General features: G+C 40.9%; 1 protein-coding gene across 1 annotated transcript in view; it reads right to left on the bottom strand.

Annotated features, from left to right (window-relative positions):
* The window catches only part of insrb (insulin receptor b), an 83,804-nt gene that overhangs the window by 49,816 nt on the left and 15,266 nt on the right, over positions 1 to 18,722 (bottom strand). The window contains exon 2 of the mRNA XM_061738306.1: positions 10,150 to 10,698. Within this exon, the coding sequence (XP_061594290.1) occupies positions 10,150 to 10,698 (549 nt within the window). The remainder of the gene's footprint in view (positions 1 to 10,149; positions 10,699 to 18,722) is intronic.

Below are 18,722 nucleotides of genomic sequence, written 5' to 3'. Positions count from 1 at the left end.
GTACAACAGCTTGAATAATCAGCAGCTATTTCACATGCAGTAAGATAGTAGCTGCAGTTAGATACCATCAAAACCTCACAACATGTGGTTCTGAGATATATACCAATTGTCTTGTACTTTTATACGAGTCATATTATGCACTTACTCTATGGTAAGAGCAGTAATACTATGGCTTTTATAATGTACTTTATACAGTGATCTGCACAGCAGTACTGGACTTCAGCACACTGCAGCAACATTCCTGGTTCTCAGAGGAAAGGAACTATATAAGGTTTACAAATCTGTGGGCATGGACCGTGATGCATGCACGCCGATTAAGGATTTGAGACAACTGTTTATAAACAGATTTACACATCACGTGCACCACAGGCGAGCAGGCGAGCAGAGAAGTCTGTCCTTGCAGGAGCTTGAGAGAATTTTGGGTTGTAATATTTCAGCAGGCTGCTTGTCAACTCTGTACTGCACGTCTACTGGATGACATTTTTAAGTATCATTTCCACTATTTTAAATAACCTCTCAGGGTAATTTATGGAGTGATTCGAGTTTTAAAATAACATTGGTTATCTGCTATACTGCTGAAAGACATTTTTAAAAGGACATGAATCACGGCCACGTCGTGACAGTTTACATATTTACATGCATACAAGTGTCCTAGGTTTGAACAGGTTTCTGGAATATGCCAACTGTGCATCTAAAGCTCATATATAATTCCAGGGATGTTGGATAAATAGGAATTTTTGCTGGTTTTGAAAAACACAGAATCTCTACCCTAATTACTTTAACAAAGAGCAGTTATGTAAATACACAAACTAAGACACTGAAGAGTCTATTAAGGTCTTTATCTACTATGAGTACTAAAAAAAAGGGGGGGGGGGGGATCTAGATACACCTACAAAAAGATAATGCATTTCTGCACAATCCTAATTTAAAAGGCATCTCCTGTTCTGCATAAACTGCATTACACAAAATCAATAAAAGTAAAAGGTGCAGAGGTGTGCAGATGCAGCAGAGCAAGTTTAGCGGTTCATCTGTGCTCATTTAGACAGCTCGGTTCGTATGAATAAATGTAAGCACATATATTTGCACCAGTTTTAGCACAGTGTCTGTTTTGTATTTGATGAAAAAAATCATCAGGAGTTTGCAGCGAGCAGCTCGTGAATCGAGCGCTGTATTGCTAGTAACCATGTTAGGACTCCCTGTCAACCGGCCAATCAGCACCATGCTATGTTGACAAACAGCATAACATGGGGCTACTGTTGATTTACCACTGTAGGCTTGTATTTGTATTATTTATTTATTTATCTTTAATGGAAAGGGGGGCTGTATTTGACATTAAGACTTTGGAATGAGGACATTCTGTGTGCAAGAAAGTGAGGAGACCCTTTTCACACTCCTTCAGAGAGAGTTTTAAGACCTGGTGTTCAAGTGCAGGTTCAGAGAATACTTTTCAGTGAGTGCTCACAAAAAAAAGAAATCTGTGATGTGGTGCTGATGTCCAACTTGGACATCAGCACCACATCATCAGTGCATCAGCGAATGTCACCTGATCTGCACAAACAATCCTCTTCTCTCACCCCGAGAGCCTGTGTTATTTTCCTTCCTCCAACATACTTTCTGCAATCTACGCTCCTCATCTCTCATCTCAGCAGCCAGTTTTCTCCATTTCTGATATGCTGGTTCCCTGCTTAGTGGCTTACATTAGCTGGCTTGCAAAACTATTAACAAAATAAACATTTACAGCAGCATCAGGGCTGGCATTTCTCTTAAACAGATGCAAACCAATCCATTTAACTTTTCACTCCCCCCCCCCCCCTCGCCGCAAATAAATAACTCCCCCAAACTCTGTCTCCCTGCCAGCTTTACACCGGGGCTCAGTCATACAGCTCGGCAGTAGGAAGTACTTTCAACAAAGGCAGGAAGTAATGAGGAAGTCCTTTTAGACAGCTCGGGTGGTAACAACCACTAGCCTGCCAACAGGCTTTCCTACTTAAATCCACAGAGAGACACAGATCAAACTGCACATGCACACAAGGAAATCAAAGCGTCTCATTCAGAAGAATAAAACCAGGCTCCTAGATATCTGCTTGTCCTAATTCTACAAACCTAAGGTGTTTACTTCTTAAAAGTGCGAAAACAAAGCAGAAACATTAGCTCCAGCATGCTTTTGTCCACGAAAGGTCTGATTCCTTCCACACTAGAGGCTTCTTCTTTTTCCCACCCTGAGCTTTGCCAGCGTGCTTCACATAGTTTTGTCCATACTACTGTGTAATTGTTTTCTATGTGAATGTGCAGAGCATGTCTGCTTAATACGCATCTGTGTGTGTGTGTGTGTGTGTGTTTGTGTGTGTGTACACAGAGCATGATGTGGGAGCGCCAGCCCATTGATGAGATGGAGGAAAGAGGAAAGATAGTTTTCCAGATCCCCTGGGGCACCCGGCAAGCACTACCTCTGTGCTACTCTGCACAAAATAAAACGCACACACACTCACACACACACTCAAACAACTGATGCCAGCTTATCAAAGTTAATTTGAATTTGTTAACAGTGACACAAGCTGCCACGAAGGAAAACACAAGAGCATAATTACTACTTCTCCTCTTCCATCTGTCTATTTTTACCCTTCCTTGTCCTTTTCCTCCTGCAGTTTTTATCTCCCTCGCTCCTAGTCTCTTTTAAGATACTCACTCTAGTTCAAATAGGATTGAAGGAGCATGTTTGTGTGCTGTAGTAACACAAGCTGCCACAAAAAGCTTCAACTATTACAGTTAGATAGCATCAAAGAGGAGCTCGCCCGTGTCATTAGCGATAAACGAGAGACAGATGAGAACAAATGTTCACAGGTCTTTATTCTTTTTGCGCAAGAACCTCCCCATCAGGTTTATATTGGTGGCAAATTACTTTATCGACTAAAATACAACTAAAATAGAAAAAAAAAAAAAACCTTTGAGTGCTTTTCTAACTCAAAGAATAAGAAATGCACACTCTTGTCCCACCTTGGAAGGGAACCAGTTCTCAACGTGCTGGTAAATTATGATTTTTACTCCTGATATCATTGGAGCAACTGGTAAAATGACTTAATGAAAATGACTTCCTGTTTACTATCTGACGACAGAAAAGCTAAAAAGTTGCCCATCTTTGTCGTTGTGATACTTTGCACAGCTACTGATGACAGGAGAACAGCGAGTCAGCATGTGAAACTGCGCCTGCAGCTGTGTGATCTAACCAGGTGACTGACATACAGGCAACCGACTGACCACCTCTGGCTGGGGGCTCGTGACTCAATTTATCTGCAATAGATAGATGCTTTCCAGATCAACACAAGAATAAAAATCTGCATCATTTTAACAGGGCAGGATATATTATTTGCTATAGCCATTAAAAGTGTTTCCAGGTATAACTGTTGTTAGTATTTAAAACCACCCCAAGTCTTTTATATCGCATGAGATTAAATCATAAACACCAAAGCAAGAGAAACCACGGAGAAGCCTGGAAGGAGCCTCAGCAGAGACCTTTTCCCAGGCTGAATACGAAGCAGAACCATAAAGGTGTTTCCGTTTGGTTGTCTGCAACGTCCAGGAGCACACTCCATGGTGCACCACCAATCCTTAATACTGCCATTGTCATTTCTCTTTCTAGCCTCATTTAACTCGTCCACATGCTACCCTGGCAGGAGCACGAGTGTGTGTGTGGTTTCTGAATGTGTTTTTCTCCGTGTACCTGGGAGCCGCACTTGAAACTACCCGCCATATTTGTCTTGCTCTGTTTACTCTGCTTTGCCCAACCCCTTCTCTTCCCCCGCTGGCCTCCTCGTCTTATCCATACTGTCAGTCCAGTTTCTTTTGATAACATGAGAAATGAAACAGGAATGGAAATATCACTGAGGAAAATTTCCACAGGCCGAGACAAAACTGTGTATGATAAGCAAATGGCATTTACACGATAAGCTCTTAATTTCCTTCAAGAACCAATGTTATGACACAAATATACATACACACATACATACACAAATACCTGTCATTTGTCTTACATAAAAGGAAATGCATATCTTACACTTAGCATGTCAGTATCAGTAAACACCTGATGCTGTCGTTTCTGAACATGTGTTTAACCTTCTTTTTCGTCTGTTCACAGACCCGCTGTCATGTGTTTATCTCTTATCTCTGTTAACAGCAAACACTTTTACTTCAATGGAAACTATGGTCCCGTTGAGGCTTGGTGCCACCGTGCGGTCCATGGCGATCTAACCAAACAGAAGAAATCAGCAACACTTTACTAATGTTGCAATATAAATTTATAAATATAGATCTGCACCTTCTCAGGATGTAATCGGACCCATCTGGAGCACCACTATGTCCTGAGACCACATACACAAACTGTACAACTCTACTCTTTCAGTTTCTGGAACATATATGTTCTCTAAAGGGGACCACGCAAACCAACAGGACACATTATTCACAGAAAACTTCATTCTTGTCTTTTATGTTAATTTTTACAGGGACCAAAGATGTGAATGCAGCAGAACACACCTGTCTTGTCGCCCCCGCCAGTTGCCTTTTAATGGACCTTGGAGCTGAGCACATGTCTGCTCCTCAAAAGGTATGTTTTCATTTAACTTGCCAGAACTTAATGCAGATTATCGAAGTGGGGTAGATGTATTGTTATGCATTTTAAGGGGCGTGTAACCCATGAATTTAACATAGGGAGTAAAATTGCTGTTTATTGTGAACAGATGTCATTTTTCAATATTTTCTTCACAAACTGGTTTAGCTTAAATAAGGGTTTAGATCCTTAAAGGAGGACAAACAAAACTAAAAAAGCCCCAAAGCATTTAAGTTCCAAGGGCCTCATTTATAAAAGAGTGCGTAGGATTCATACTAAAAGTGTATGTGCGCTCAAAAGCCGAAAATGGTGTGCGTACAAAAAAATCCTGATTTATAAAACCGTGTGCTTGCACTTGCACGCAATGTTCGCTTTACGAATCACAGTCCACCTGGAAGGTTGCGCACGTGAATTCGCCTTATATCCCACCCTGTACACGCCCACTTTTTACCATGAATGGTGAATGCAAACTACTTGATGACTGTATTTAGGCGCCTGCCTGCAGTCTATCATCAGGATAAATGAGACATGTGTCGAACCAGGCCATTGTGCCACTAAATTTCACGGAGACCGAGATAGAGATGTTGTGGATGAGGTGGAGGCCAGGAAAACAACATTATTTGGTGGTCACAGTAGTGGCATCACTAACAAAAATAAAGCGAGTGAGTGGCAGCACGTCGTTGCTGCTGTAAACGAATCTGATTTCTGGCCGCGGGAGCGCGCACAGCAGCCCGTTGAGCGAAACGTCAGATTTTCAGATTATGAAGCTCAAGAATGAGATCAAGTCATATTTAGGTAGAAACAAACTTTCATTAACTGTATTTGGCCTCAATCCATTTTTGACAGGTAAAAAGGCCCATTTTCAGGGGAGAAATCAGATTCTGGCAGGCAATCACTTTTTGGCACGACACCGGCACGGTGTGTCCTGCACCGCGGCTGCAGCACCAGCAGCACCAGAGCGATCCAAGCGCATGGCGCAGCTGGAAGTGGCCGTGTCCTGACTGACGCTGTGCTTCAAACACAGAGGGACACGATCAGCGCTATTATATTATAAGTCTGATATGTGATGACATTAAAAGTATGACATGAATCTGGCTTCATTTCACCACCTCACCGTCTGCGTCGCCAGTTCCCCATATCTTCAAAATGTTCATGCGCTAGGAAAGTTTGCGTAAAGAAACGCACATTTTCCTGTTAGTTTTTTTTTTTTTAATCCCAACCTTTGCGTAGAAGGTGGCATGCGCATCTTTCAAGCCCTGTTTTTTTTGCACGCAAGCTTTATAAATGAGGCCCCACGTGTTTTGGGTCACATAATCGACCAAAACTTACTTTTCTGTAGAGCAACAGTAGAAAGACAGTAGAAAGATTTCACATGTGCTAGATGTTTAAAAAAAAACACAAAAATGGGAAAGTGCCATACATTTAATTTGTAATGTCTCTTAAAAAGTTCTTACTGACAGAATCACCACACAACACAGGACAATGTCCAACTTAAATCCACCTGTGGGCAGGAGGACATTCAAAAAGCTGCGATGTGATCCGCGGCTAACCAAGAAGGGTCACCTGTGTGCCGGTGGTCGTCTCTAAAAGGTACATATAATACGGAGAGTATTACGTGACTCTTGTCATTAGGAGTTGAAGGTGACACTCAATGTGCTTAAAAACAATTGCAGTACACAATAAAGCACGTAGGCGAAGGCAAAATGAACTTTAACCTCAAAAAGATTCCTCTCCTCCTGGTTATGTGTGGATGTTTATGTGAGCGTGAGTTGTGCAAGCAAAGCGCGGCTTGTGTGTGAGGTTGAACATGGACCCTCGACCAAACAGGAGGCTGGCTTGCTGCCACCGACCAGTCCATCTATGCCTCAGTTTGAAATTCATTTGTCTTGATTTATTCATTTATTCTCTAAATAGACTTTTTTTTCATATTTCACAGCAAATTTAATTTAACATTAACATATTTATTTTACGTCTCAAAACTAATTACAAAAAGAAGGAGCCTGTGATCTAAAACAACCACTCATCTCATTAATCTAGAGTCTCAATTTCTCAGTTTCAGTGACCTACTGACTTTGTGATAACCCACATTGATTTTCTGAATCAGTGCGAGTTAGCACAAATTCTTTGTTGTAGTACTCATACTGAGATGTATCAAGTGCAAACATGCATTGTTAGACCTACAAACCTCATCACATTTACAGAGGGTACCTGTGATCTGTGAGCTTCACTGATGTCAGGCCTGACAACCTTCTCGTTCCGTCCTGCACATTTATAGCTCCACTTTGCTTCCTGCCAGTCAGGGTTTAAACAAACATTTCCCACACTTGCAGTCCTGCATTGAGAAACAATTGCTTTGATATTCTGGTTTCTATATACTCGTCCATGTGTGGTGATGCAACTGTGAGAATCTCATGAATTTTGAAAGATTTCTTGGCTTGAGAGATCTGTGTCAGAAAATGGGAATTTGTGATTCCCTGTTCTGAAACACAGCGCCCCCCCAAAAAAAGTATTCTGCAACATTCAATCAGGAAACAAAGCCACAGTGAGTCATGACAGCTTGTAAAAGCTGAGGAAATTGCAGTTTGAACTCGACAAAAACCAGCTACCGTCCTGCATCGCCACATCTGAATGGCAACCTGCTTACAGGCGTAAATATACAGTACACATGCAAACACACATACATATATATGTAAACACTAATTACATGTGTAAACCAGATGCACAATATTCAGAACTGAGAAAACAGCGCTCTCATATTTTGTGTTTAGATTGCCCACAAGTTACAAGTTACGCTGACATGCGTCAGCAAACACACTCTTGCATGTTCTCACACATGCACACAGTGGTTTTCCTGCTTGTAAGGAGTGCTGTAAGATCAGAGGAATGCAGGCTCTCCCCTGGTTTCTACCTAAGGCAAGTGGAACCCTATAAAAACTCAACAAAAACAACGCCACAGTTTCCACTCACATAAATGTTAACGCCGCGACTAATTCATGTGTGCATTTGAGTTTGCATTCATACTTGTAGAAGATCCAATTAAACATCCTAGATTTTCCTCATGCCACCGTGCCGGCTGACCTGTGGGGCTGTAAGATCCTATGGATTCATATTATTAAGTTGCATGGCAGAGCAGCGTACACTCACAGCACAGCAGGTACATCCATTACCTATATTATTAAAGAACAGCAGCTGCAACAGAGCAGTAACTGAGTTCAGGCCCTGTAAGAAACAACAACATGTTTGTGGAAAGTGGAGCTGTAGGTCTGGCTGCTGCCGCTGATGCATATTTGTACCAGCAGTTTACCAAAGACACACAAATGCTCACAAACATTGACAGGAAGTATACACCTAACGCCCCTATGTGTAGTCCACACACACAAACACCTACTGCGAAGTAGGCAGGTATTGTGCCATGGTCTAGAAAGGCCTCTTGCTCTGACACTCAGCCATGGACTTAGCTGGTGCCAGTCACATTACGCTAAACAGCATCATGGCTGCTCCCCTCGTCTTGCAATGAGTGCATTGTACACACTCATTTTTACTTACCAGTAGGGCTGTTCGATTAATCGATTTTTAATCATAATCGCGATTATGTAATTAGAACGATGTTAAAATGTGAAAATCGTAAAATCGATTTTTCACTTTTTTTTTTAATTTTCTTTTTTTTTTTTACCTTGTCTGCACACATATTAATGATTGATACCATATTAATGATTGATGGAAATACCTCTCAATACCTGCGACAAGTGCCCCATCGGAGAGGCTTTTTAGTGTAGGAGGGGGCGTTGTAACATGCCACCGGGCATCCCTCAAGCCAGATGCAGTAGACCGGCTCGTGTTCCTTGCAAAAAACTTGCAAATGTGAATAGCAAATGTAATGACTGACATTACACATCTCTACCTCCTTCATGGGTTGCATTATTATTTAGCATGCAAAGACCCAGTTTAGTTTAATTAGAAAACGTCTTGTTTTATTTAATTGGAAATATGACTTACTGTATGTTTGCAAGTGCTGATTTGCAGATTTTTTTTTTTCCAGGGATAAAACTTTATATTTTATTTTTTTTTTTTACTTTTTTTCAACTTATTTTACAGAGTTTTGCACTTTATTCATTCATTTTTGGTTTAATAAGAGCAAAGTTTGCACTTAAAGCCCAATGGGGCAAATGTTCAATAAAAAAACTGCATATTTGAAATCATTTCTTTGCCTTTTGTCAATTCACAAAGTAATCGTAATCGGATTTTGAGAGAAAAAAATCAAGATTTTATTTTTGGGCAAAATCGAACAGCCCTACTTACCAGTTAACACTATGTTTTAAAGCAGGCCGTGAATGACTGTCGGAATCATGTCCAGGTGTAAAGTAAGGTTTTTACAATCCGTTTCCACACATAAATTATCTTTTTAATTTTGTCATTTTTGCGCATATGTTCTTGCTTTTAAGTCACCGATGAGAGAAGCTGAAAATGCAAACGTTTTATCAGATAGCGGAACCTTTTCACTGCAATACAGTTTTCTCCAGTTTATTTAACTAAGATGCTAATATTTCTTGCATTTTGTCCTGAATAGGCAATCCCACCCATCACCGGGTCAGCGGCAGTATAAATAAAGGAGAGTTCTCCAGTCAACACAAGGACATACAGAGAAAAGTCAACAAGCCTGTTCACTCCTACAGTCAACCCAACATGCACGGCTGAGGACCATGTGAGGAAGTTGGAGCACCCACACTCCACAGAGGCAGACTCAGCGAGGCTCTCAAACCAGGATCCTCCAAGCTGTGAGGCAGCGGTGCGAGCCACCATACATGCATGCGTTTATAACAGGAACACACACACGTAGAGAAAAGTTTCCTGCAATGTTTTGCCAACTTTGAGATCCAGCAGAATATCTTGCGGTCAAGATTACAGGCAGGATGTAACAGTCGATGCACATGCACAGCTAAGAGCTTTATTCTTTGAAAGCTATCCTCTGTCACAATGAGACAGAGGAGTAAAAAGCAACATAAGCTATAATCACCTTAACAAAAATAAGTATCTCTCTGCGCGTCTTACAATAGAAAACATTCTCTGTGTTTATGGTGAGAGAGGAAAGGCTGGCTGGCTGACATACTGTCAGAACAGCTGCAGCAAAGAGCAAAGCCACAGCTCCTTTTAACCGAAAAAGACAGAAAATCTGTACAACATCTGACACGCCCTGCCCTGATCCCCGTCTTTCTGGTCTCTTGCTTCAACCGTCTTTATTTCACTGCATTTTTCCCATAACCTGAGAGTGTGCATTTCCCTCATTCGACAAAGCAGTGATTCATTTTCACACATCAAGCAGATCCTGAGCCTGTAATTACTTATCACTTGTCCAAACAGCTACAGTCAATGGATGCTAATAAGAGGGCTTGGCACATCCATGACCCCTGGCTGCCTATATTAGGAAATTACACACAACAGTTGTTTCTATGCCAGTGTTTTATTTGGCCTGACAAATATTCAGCTTGTTTAAGTGTGTGGCAGCAGTTAGGAAGGAGAAAAAGACACGAGATTAACACACAAGCACTTACTTCTCTGACAGTGGTTCTGTGACCAGCATCTTCCCCTGAAGTGTCCGTTGATGGTGTTCTGATGACAGAGGGTTTGTCCCTGCGCTGTGCCAGGACACACGTCTCCACACTCTCTCTCATTCTTATTGGCCATGATGAAGTTGTCCTCAACAGAGTCCAGTATCTTGGACCAGTCTAGGGTTCCCAGGTAACACAGGTCTGGGTTCTTCTCTATCCTCACAGCACCACGGGTGATATTCATGAGGTTGTGGAGACCAAGCTCCTTCAGTTGCAACATCTCGTAAAGCACAAGAGCATAATTGAAGAAGAGATTGTTGCCGCGGATCACCGTCAGATTGGGGAAGAGATTGCTGAGGGACTCCAGGCCGTAGACCCTGAACAGCAGCACGTAGCCGGTCACCACTCGAAGTTTAGGAAAGCTGAGGCCTCGGAAGTCATCGCTCTTGGTCTTAAACATGAGCAGAATCTTCAGGTGGCCCTCGATGATGGTGCAGTTCTCCAGCGACTGGAGGTTGGTCACATTGTTTCGGATATCCTTGCTCGGGCAGACTGCAAGAAAAGACAGATATGAAAAAGAAGAATGTGCCAGTTAGATTATTTCTATACGTGTTACAGAAAGAATTTTCACGGCTCAACTGTGGGCAGAGATTATCATCTCCTGACAAATCATCTCCAGAATACCAGAGCAAGAATTATATACATAAACACACACAAAAATAAATATATATATATTTTTTTTTTTTTTTTTTTGTATTAACAAGATGATTTATTATTATTATTTGTACCATTACATTAAATAGGATTTCAAATAGACATGTAGTCACAAAATTCACCAGTTAATTAGTTCATTAGTTAACGTTTAAAATCAATAATTTCAATAATCCAAGCATTTTCTTTAAAAAAAAAAAACACAAAAATACAAAAGGAACTATCACAACCCCCGCCAAATCCAAAAGGATCCTATAAAAATCTATAATTTTGAGCAAAAAACCAACGGTTCCATATAAAACCGGGAAGGTCTGTAAAATATTAGTTTGTTTGGTAATTCTTTCTTTGTGAGTCTTCTAGACATTCATTTTACCATGTTTATTCTGTGCTTAAATAAAATGGCACACAATGAGCGCTGAGGAAACAAAATCATGTCTCATCCCTCGCACATAGTATCGTTGTGGTTTCGTCACCGGTTTTAAAAACCAAAACCGTTAAATCGCCATTTTCCATTTTTAATTTACAACTGTAAAAACAATAATAACCCCAAAAAAATGTTTTAAATGGATATGAACACCCACCCCCCACCCGTTAAGCCACCAGTGACTTACATCAAGCAGAGCCATTCATGAAGGCGCCTCACTCAAGTCCTCCTCTACAATCTGTGGCCACAAGCACTCCCTCCCTCTTCCCCACACACACACACACACACACACACACACACACACACACACACACACACACACACACACACACACACACACACACACACACACACACACACACACACACACACACACACACACACACACACACACACACACACACACACACACACACACACACACTTCCAGTGGTATTTTTCCAGGGCACATAACTGTACAGCAGTATCTGATCTGAATGGACAAGACATGACACACTCATTCATAGTCTTTTTCTGCAGCACATTAGCACACATGCACAGCACACATATTCACACACACATCAGTGGAGCGGAGAATTCATTAACCGACGCTTACTTCTTAAGAGGATGTACACAGAGGAAGGACATGCCGCTGTTACGTATCTAACATGATAAAGTGCACGTCGCAAACATATTCTGAATATATAATTGATTGCTTTACACAGTTAAGTAGGAGTAGATGGTGCTTGAATGTGGTGTTGCAATGTTACTTCATAAACGCAAACATGAATCCTGCAGAATTGTCACTCATTTCCTCTCCATGAACACCACGTCTAAAACATGCTGATAGTACTGGTGAGGCAACAACATGACCCGATTTTCATTATCAGGATTTTAATTGTGAAAAATTAGACACATTTTTACATGTCTCTTCGCCCACTTCAGTGCACCGATGTTTTAATGTCACGGAGGAAAATAAATAAGAAAGAGCTGACAAAAACACCCAGTAAATTCTGAATTGGTAGAAAATTACATCTTAAAACAATTATATGTACAAGAGAACTGACAATGTAGGCTTAGTTTTTTATTTTTTTATTTAAACAACTGAGCCAGAATGTCAAATTATCAAGCTGCTGTAAAGGAAAAGCTCTTCATCAGCTGTACAAGGATAAAACGCTAAAAGCTGAAGATGCTTTGCTTTCAAGTATCCACTCTCATTTGTAAAGAAAAGCTGAACATTTACGCAGAGTTATGGACTGAAGCTCCAGTACTTGAGGTACCGGTCTCACACACATTTCTAAAAAGTACGTCTATGCATGCGCTATTTTCATTTGTATAATATAGTTTAACACAACATTCCGCCAGTTAAAATGAATAATAGTGCATGGATTTACGCCAAAAAACTACTTTCTGTAAAGAGAGGAGTGTGATGAAACTCAGTATATATTCAACAACATATTTTTCTTATTTAATTCCATATGATTTTACTTTTTTTGCACAGTTCTTAATTAATAATGACTTTAAACTGAGAATCATCTCTAAATGCTCAAAGAGCAAGAACTGGAAATGAGTCACATGATGCCCAAAGATTCAAAGTCCTCCTGTTCCTTTGGAAAATAACAATAATAAAAAAAACACAGCCACCAATTTAGAGCAAAACTTTATAAATAACCAAGATCAATTTAGTCTCCTCAGTTGCACTACTGAAAAAGTTAATCCCACATGAACTTGAATTGTGTATTCAGGATTAAAGTAAGCTAAAACTTGCAGACTGGATCAAATCTACCGCTTTCAAAACCTACTTAGATCCTGCCCAAACGACAACATTAGTAATAATAAAAAGTCATACACCCTGATATGAGAATAAAATCCAAATTTCTTGCAGCAGAAAGTTTGTTTTTGTGGTTAATGGCCCTGCCATTTCCCTGTTTAAGGTAGCTATTAACTTCCCAGTTCTGTTAATGGTTAGCTAAATGTTCACATCAACAATCCAGGTACAAACTCTGAACAGAACTACGTCAATGACATGGAGTAAGTGACTTCTTTTGATGGCAAGCAGCCACTTAAAGGTTTAATCCTAACTCTCTTAGATAAAGCTATGTTTACTACAACTGCACGTTGGGCAGAAGGGTCAGGTATCCCATTGGTCAGAGAGGACTAAAGACTGATACTGAGGAGAAAATTTTTTTTAACACTAACATTGAGTGGGAAATAATTAAAGCACTATTAGACTCTAAATTTAAATCACTTTATACTTTCACCATCTATTTTTGATACATTTTGGAGAAAACAATTATCATCCCTAATATCAATTAAAGTCATTTCACAAACCCTACAATTTCTTCTGGAAAACATCAATTGTAACAAAGCAATAGGATCAAATCCATGCACATTTGTGTGAATAGCCCACTTTTGTGTCCTATAAACTGCTGACAACCAAAGACATCTCACAAAAACTGTCAATATATCCATTCAGACTGTTAAGCATCTCAATACAACTTCAGAAACCACCAAAGCTCATTGTAGTAAGTTTGAGTTGAGCACACCCTCTTTATAAGATACAAACTGGATCAGAAACCAAAAACACAGCTCTTCCACGGTGTTGGTGTTATTACCGGTGATAACAGAAACCTTACACCTCTCTTTACCGCTCCTGTCTTATCTCCTGGACACATCAAACAAGCCTGCAGGCCACCCGCTCGTCATCACCCTGCAGCACTAACCGGATACTTATTGTGAAACATGACAATGTAACACACCGTGTCATGCAATGCCAAAAGGGCCAGGGTGCAACTTTAAGACACACTGAGAAGGGAAAAAACATGATCTTTTTGCATAAATGCACTTTTTCAGTGCAGGTTGGAGGAGAGGCAGTCCCGTCTTGTCACACAGCTTGCCAAGATGCCAGCACATGTGTCACACTTCCTGCTGGAGGTCTTGTTGACAAAAAGAAATGTTCCTGGGCCATCAGGGGAAATAAACAGTGCTACTCACAGCGCCCTCAGCAAAATAGTCTAGCTTTCAACTGGCAACTGGGGGGCGCTTTGGGAGCCCATGTGTCTTTAAAATAATGAGCCATCTCCTCCTTCCTGACTGCTTTGGTTGTGGGCGCATGCAGGAGAAGCAATGTGAGCCAAGGCAGAGGAGATTGAGTCAGGAGGGAAGGGGTCGCGGGCAAAAGGAGAGGAAGGGGGTGGAGGAGGGCACAGGGATGAAGGGAGGGCAAAAGTGTAACCTGAGTACAAGCAGGAACGCAGAATGACGTAAGGGACCTACAGAACGGTTGGTGATCACATGCATGAATGGAGGCCTGCTATGAACCACGGTTACACGGACAATCAAGAACGAAGAAGAAAGAGTGGAGGGAAAAGAAACCAGTGGCTAAATCAGCCACAACATGTCATTTTCACTGCCAATAAATAAATCAAAGAATTATTATTCTATTCTTCTCATTACAATTCTTCTAATGAATGCTGCAAAAATTAAAAACCAGACCTTTTCCAGTGGCCAATGGCATTGTCAGCACAAATTAAAGCCAGCCCCTGACAAATGTTGGACATTGAGGGATGCTCATTATTAAAATGAGACTGCTATTGGCAAAACATTTTATACTTTCACACGGAAATCACACCGTTTAACATTTTTTGTGATTAAGTAAACATTCAAATTTAGTTCAAGTGGTGTAGTAATGTCCTACATTTGATTAATTTATGTCATTCCGAACCACAATGGATCCGTCTATTCTGCTCGTTCACTGCACATCTTTAATAACAAGGAGGATTTCTATCCAAATAAAACAAGGAAACATATTTTATACCTGAGACATGGAAGAGGTGAAGGGAAATTGTCAGAAACAAAGAACAGAACAGTCAAAGATCACTTGCTGCCACCATTTCCCCCATCATCCTACATCTAAGTAGTTTAAGAAGGCTTCAGAAGCCACATACAAACCACTTTACATTTGCAGTTTGACTCATGCAGTTTTTACTTGAGCTTCGAATGAGAAACAAAACAAAAAAACTGAGGCATGATGTACAGTAGGTCAGGGGAGGTGTTGGTGGCGGGGGGGTTGCTCTGCGGACAATGACCGTCATCCCTCTATAGGCCACCCTGTTGCTCAGGACCACCCATAAGCAGACAGCTTCTCACGGACTGCACAAGTTCTCTTAATTACAGCAGCAGCCCAAATAGTCCCTAATGAGCTTCGCCGTTTGGGGTGTGGGGGTGCAGGGGGCACGGACGGGGCTCTGGATGGAGGATGGATGGAATAGCAGAGTCCCGACTGGAACATACTGTACCACACTATCATTTTCTGGACTACTACAGTCCAGGTTGTCCACCCGCGTTCCCTGTCTGACACTTAAATTTGGTAGCAGGACAGACTGGAGGGGAGAGGTTTGCGGGGATAGGCATCAGACAAACGGAAACAGTCCTGGAAGCATGAACATTGTCCAGAAATATTCACTCCTTTTGGTATCTACATTGCACAAGAAACATCAAATTGAGATGTGTTCATTTTGTACCCTAAATACCTGCTGAAATGCCACCATTTCTAGTCAGTTGGTAACAGAAAACATTAAGAATTTAAGAAAAACACACAACGATGATTGTTGGCATTGGGTTGAGATGTGTCAATCTTCAACGTTATCTGAAAATTCTTCCAGTGGACTAAATCCAGACAGAAGTTGAGGAGGCGATTACGTCCTACTTTAATCTAGGTTCATATGTTTTTACTACTTTAAATCATTAGTGCTGACTATTTAAAAACTCATTTGTCTGCAGTTTAGAGCAGCTGAGGTCTCACCAATGTAACAGTCACCAATGCCGTCCCCGCTACTCAGCAAGTACCTCCGACCTACGTTACAGTGCAGATACAATTCCAAGGAGATTCTTCTCTTATTTTTAGAGGTGTGCTCCCTGCAGATAATTTAATACGCATTAACTTATGGTCGCTGGCTGGCACTGAGAAAGTGTATCACGGTGGCAGTTCCGGAGGGTGAGAGTGAAGCCCTCTATGGTCTGCGCAGCAGCCTGCCTTTCACTGTATCAGAGGGCAGTCACACATTACCTTAGCGTGAAACCAGACCTGTCCAGCATGAAACCAGGTGGCAGCTAACTATGGACTGTGAGAAGTTTCCTCTCTCCCCGACAGCTTTGGTGCACGCTGCCCGGGATGAGGTGATCTGCTGATTATAGATTTGTCAACAGCTCAGTTGCTGAACAAACCCCCGGGAGAGTGGCTATGCGGCTGCAGTGCCAAGCGGACTGCCAGTTGGAAAAATGCACGCGTTTGTTAATGTAACTGTGGAAAGTTCTGAAAAGTGAAGCCAGCTCCCTGGGCACCCACTGCCAGTCTGTGGCTTCTGCAGTGAAAAATGATGCAGAGAGATTGCATGAGAGGAATTTTGATTAACATGTAGCAACATGAACCACCAAAACAAAGAGTTGAAGACCAGAATAACAGCTGGTGAGGCAGGAAAATGAAACAAGGAGGTGCTTTAAAGATAAGAAAGAGCCATTAAGCAAATTGTATATTTGACAAAACAATGAGAAAGTGGCATGAGACTGAGAGTAAAATGTAGCAAAATAGCGAATCGGGTACTTCTACATTTGAAGATATCAGATAAAAAGGATAAGAGCAGAGTGGAGGGAGGGAGTGTATGGTTGGAGCACCTGTTCCTCCATTGCCTCAGCTTCCCATTGAGGAGCAACGCAAACAGAGATGGCCCGGCCTATTTATATACAACACTGGGTCCCGTTACAGCTGTGGCTCACAGCCAGTGAGTGGCAGATTGAGGCGGGTAGAATAGAGCAACATGCAGGCCTTGTCCTGTCAGATGACTCGCCAATAGAGGTCTTAAACAGATCACATTGGTGACATTGACTCATTCTCCTCTCTGTACTGCGCTGGTAAAGAAGACACAAGGGGAGGTACGTGAGGAAAAAGAAAGGATTGGTACGGACAAGAGGAAACAAAGAGACACTCTATAAACATGAGAAAAGGAAATGAGGGAGAAATTAAAAGGTGCTTTGTCATTGTCACTTGTTTATAACAAATGACTAACTATATTCCAGGTCCAAAAAGATGTGTCTGATCTTGGGTTCAAGGTTATGAGAAGAAAAAGGGATTTAAAAAAAAAAAATGTTTTTAAAGATGTTAAAAACAAAACTTTACACAAGAGAGCAAGGAAGAAGCACAAATGACAACACCAGGACAGAGTTTCAAGGTCATGCAGTTCTGGGCAAACAAATAAGTCCAGTTAACAATTATAAAGTCTTTGGTCCTTTTTTTCCCACTATAGTTTAGGTTTCGGGGATATCAGAGACTTTTACCAAACTCTTTACATAAATTGCATCTTCCATGTTGCTATGTTCTTTTTCTTCACCTGGTATGAAACAAAAAGGTGCTCTGTTTTACGTTTAATTCAATGAAAAACTGAAAAAAAATTAAAATAAAAATAAGCAACAAATCAAATGAGTGCCAAGAAAAAGGCTCTTCGAGTTGAGAAGGAGGCCTGGACCTGTGGCCATTTATGGTCACTGACAGCACCGCTGTGGTGTCCCTGGCTTCAAATGTGTGGCAGATGCATCACGTTTGTTTAAGCGACAACACAATGCGATATTTTCTGGGTAAGTGAACAAGCGAGCAATCTGAATTATCCATGTTACTCCATTCTTTAGAAGTGAAGTTTGTCCAAACCTCTCCTCTTATGAATATAACCTTATCAATAATAATAAACATTTTTCATCATTTGAGAACACTTAATAACGTGGACTCTCCTATTCGACACGTGGTTTGAGAGCGACAGGGTCCTCACTAGAAGCTGGTTCCTCAGGTCTTAGCCCAGCAGAGCATTACATATTGACTTTGCAAACAGTCTGACAATGAAACATGCCTTACGTTTCAAATAAGAACACTACCGGTACATACAAAAAAAAAACAAACGCTCCTTTATGTCAACCAGCAATGTTGAGGACTGTTCTCTTCTCTCTTGCATGCCAGTGCACGACCTTACAACTGCAGGCTTTTGAAAAGGAAGAAACTTAAAACGTACAAAAATAAATTGAAATAAAAAAAATGCATCTGTAAGTAGTTTGAATCTTGCATGATGGTTATGTTATTGTGTTATTAATTTTGAACATGCGCATATAATCAAATAGGTCCAGTCAGTTGAAAAAAAAAAGAAAAAATTATACATACATACATACATATATATATATATATATATATATATATATATATATATATATATATATATATATATATATATATATATACACATATACATATACATATACACACACACACACGCACACACCAAAAACAACAATCTGAAAAATTCCCACCACGCCTAACAGAACAGCTAAACCAGGTGGTGCTCCAGACAGATAAAAAGCATTTTTGGGGGGTGGAGGGATACAGCATTACGTACATAGTCAAAGCATTTTGGACCAGAGGCCT

Source organism: Cololabis saira, chromosome 13 (genome assembly GCF_033807715.1).
Source record: "Cololabis saira isolate AMF1-May2022 chromosome 13, fColSai1.1, whole genome shotgun sequence".
Taxonomy (NCBI): Eukaryota; Metazoa; Chordata; class Actinopteri; order Beloniformes; family Belonidae; genus Cololabis; species Cololabis saira.
This window is presented reverse-complemented; position numbering and strand designations above follow the sequence as displayed.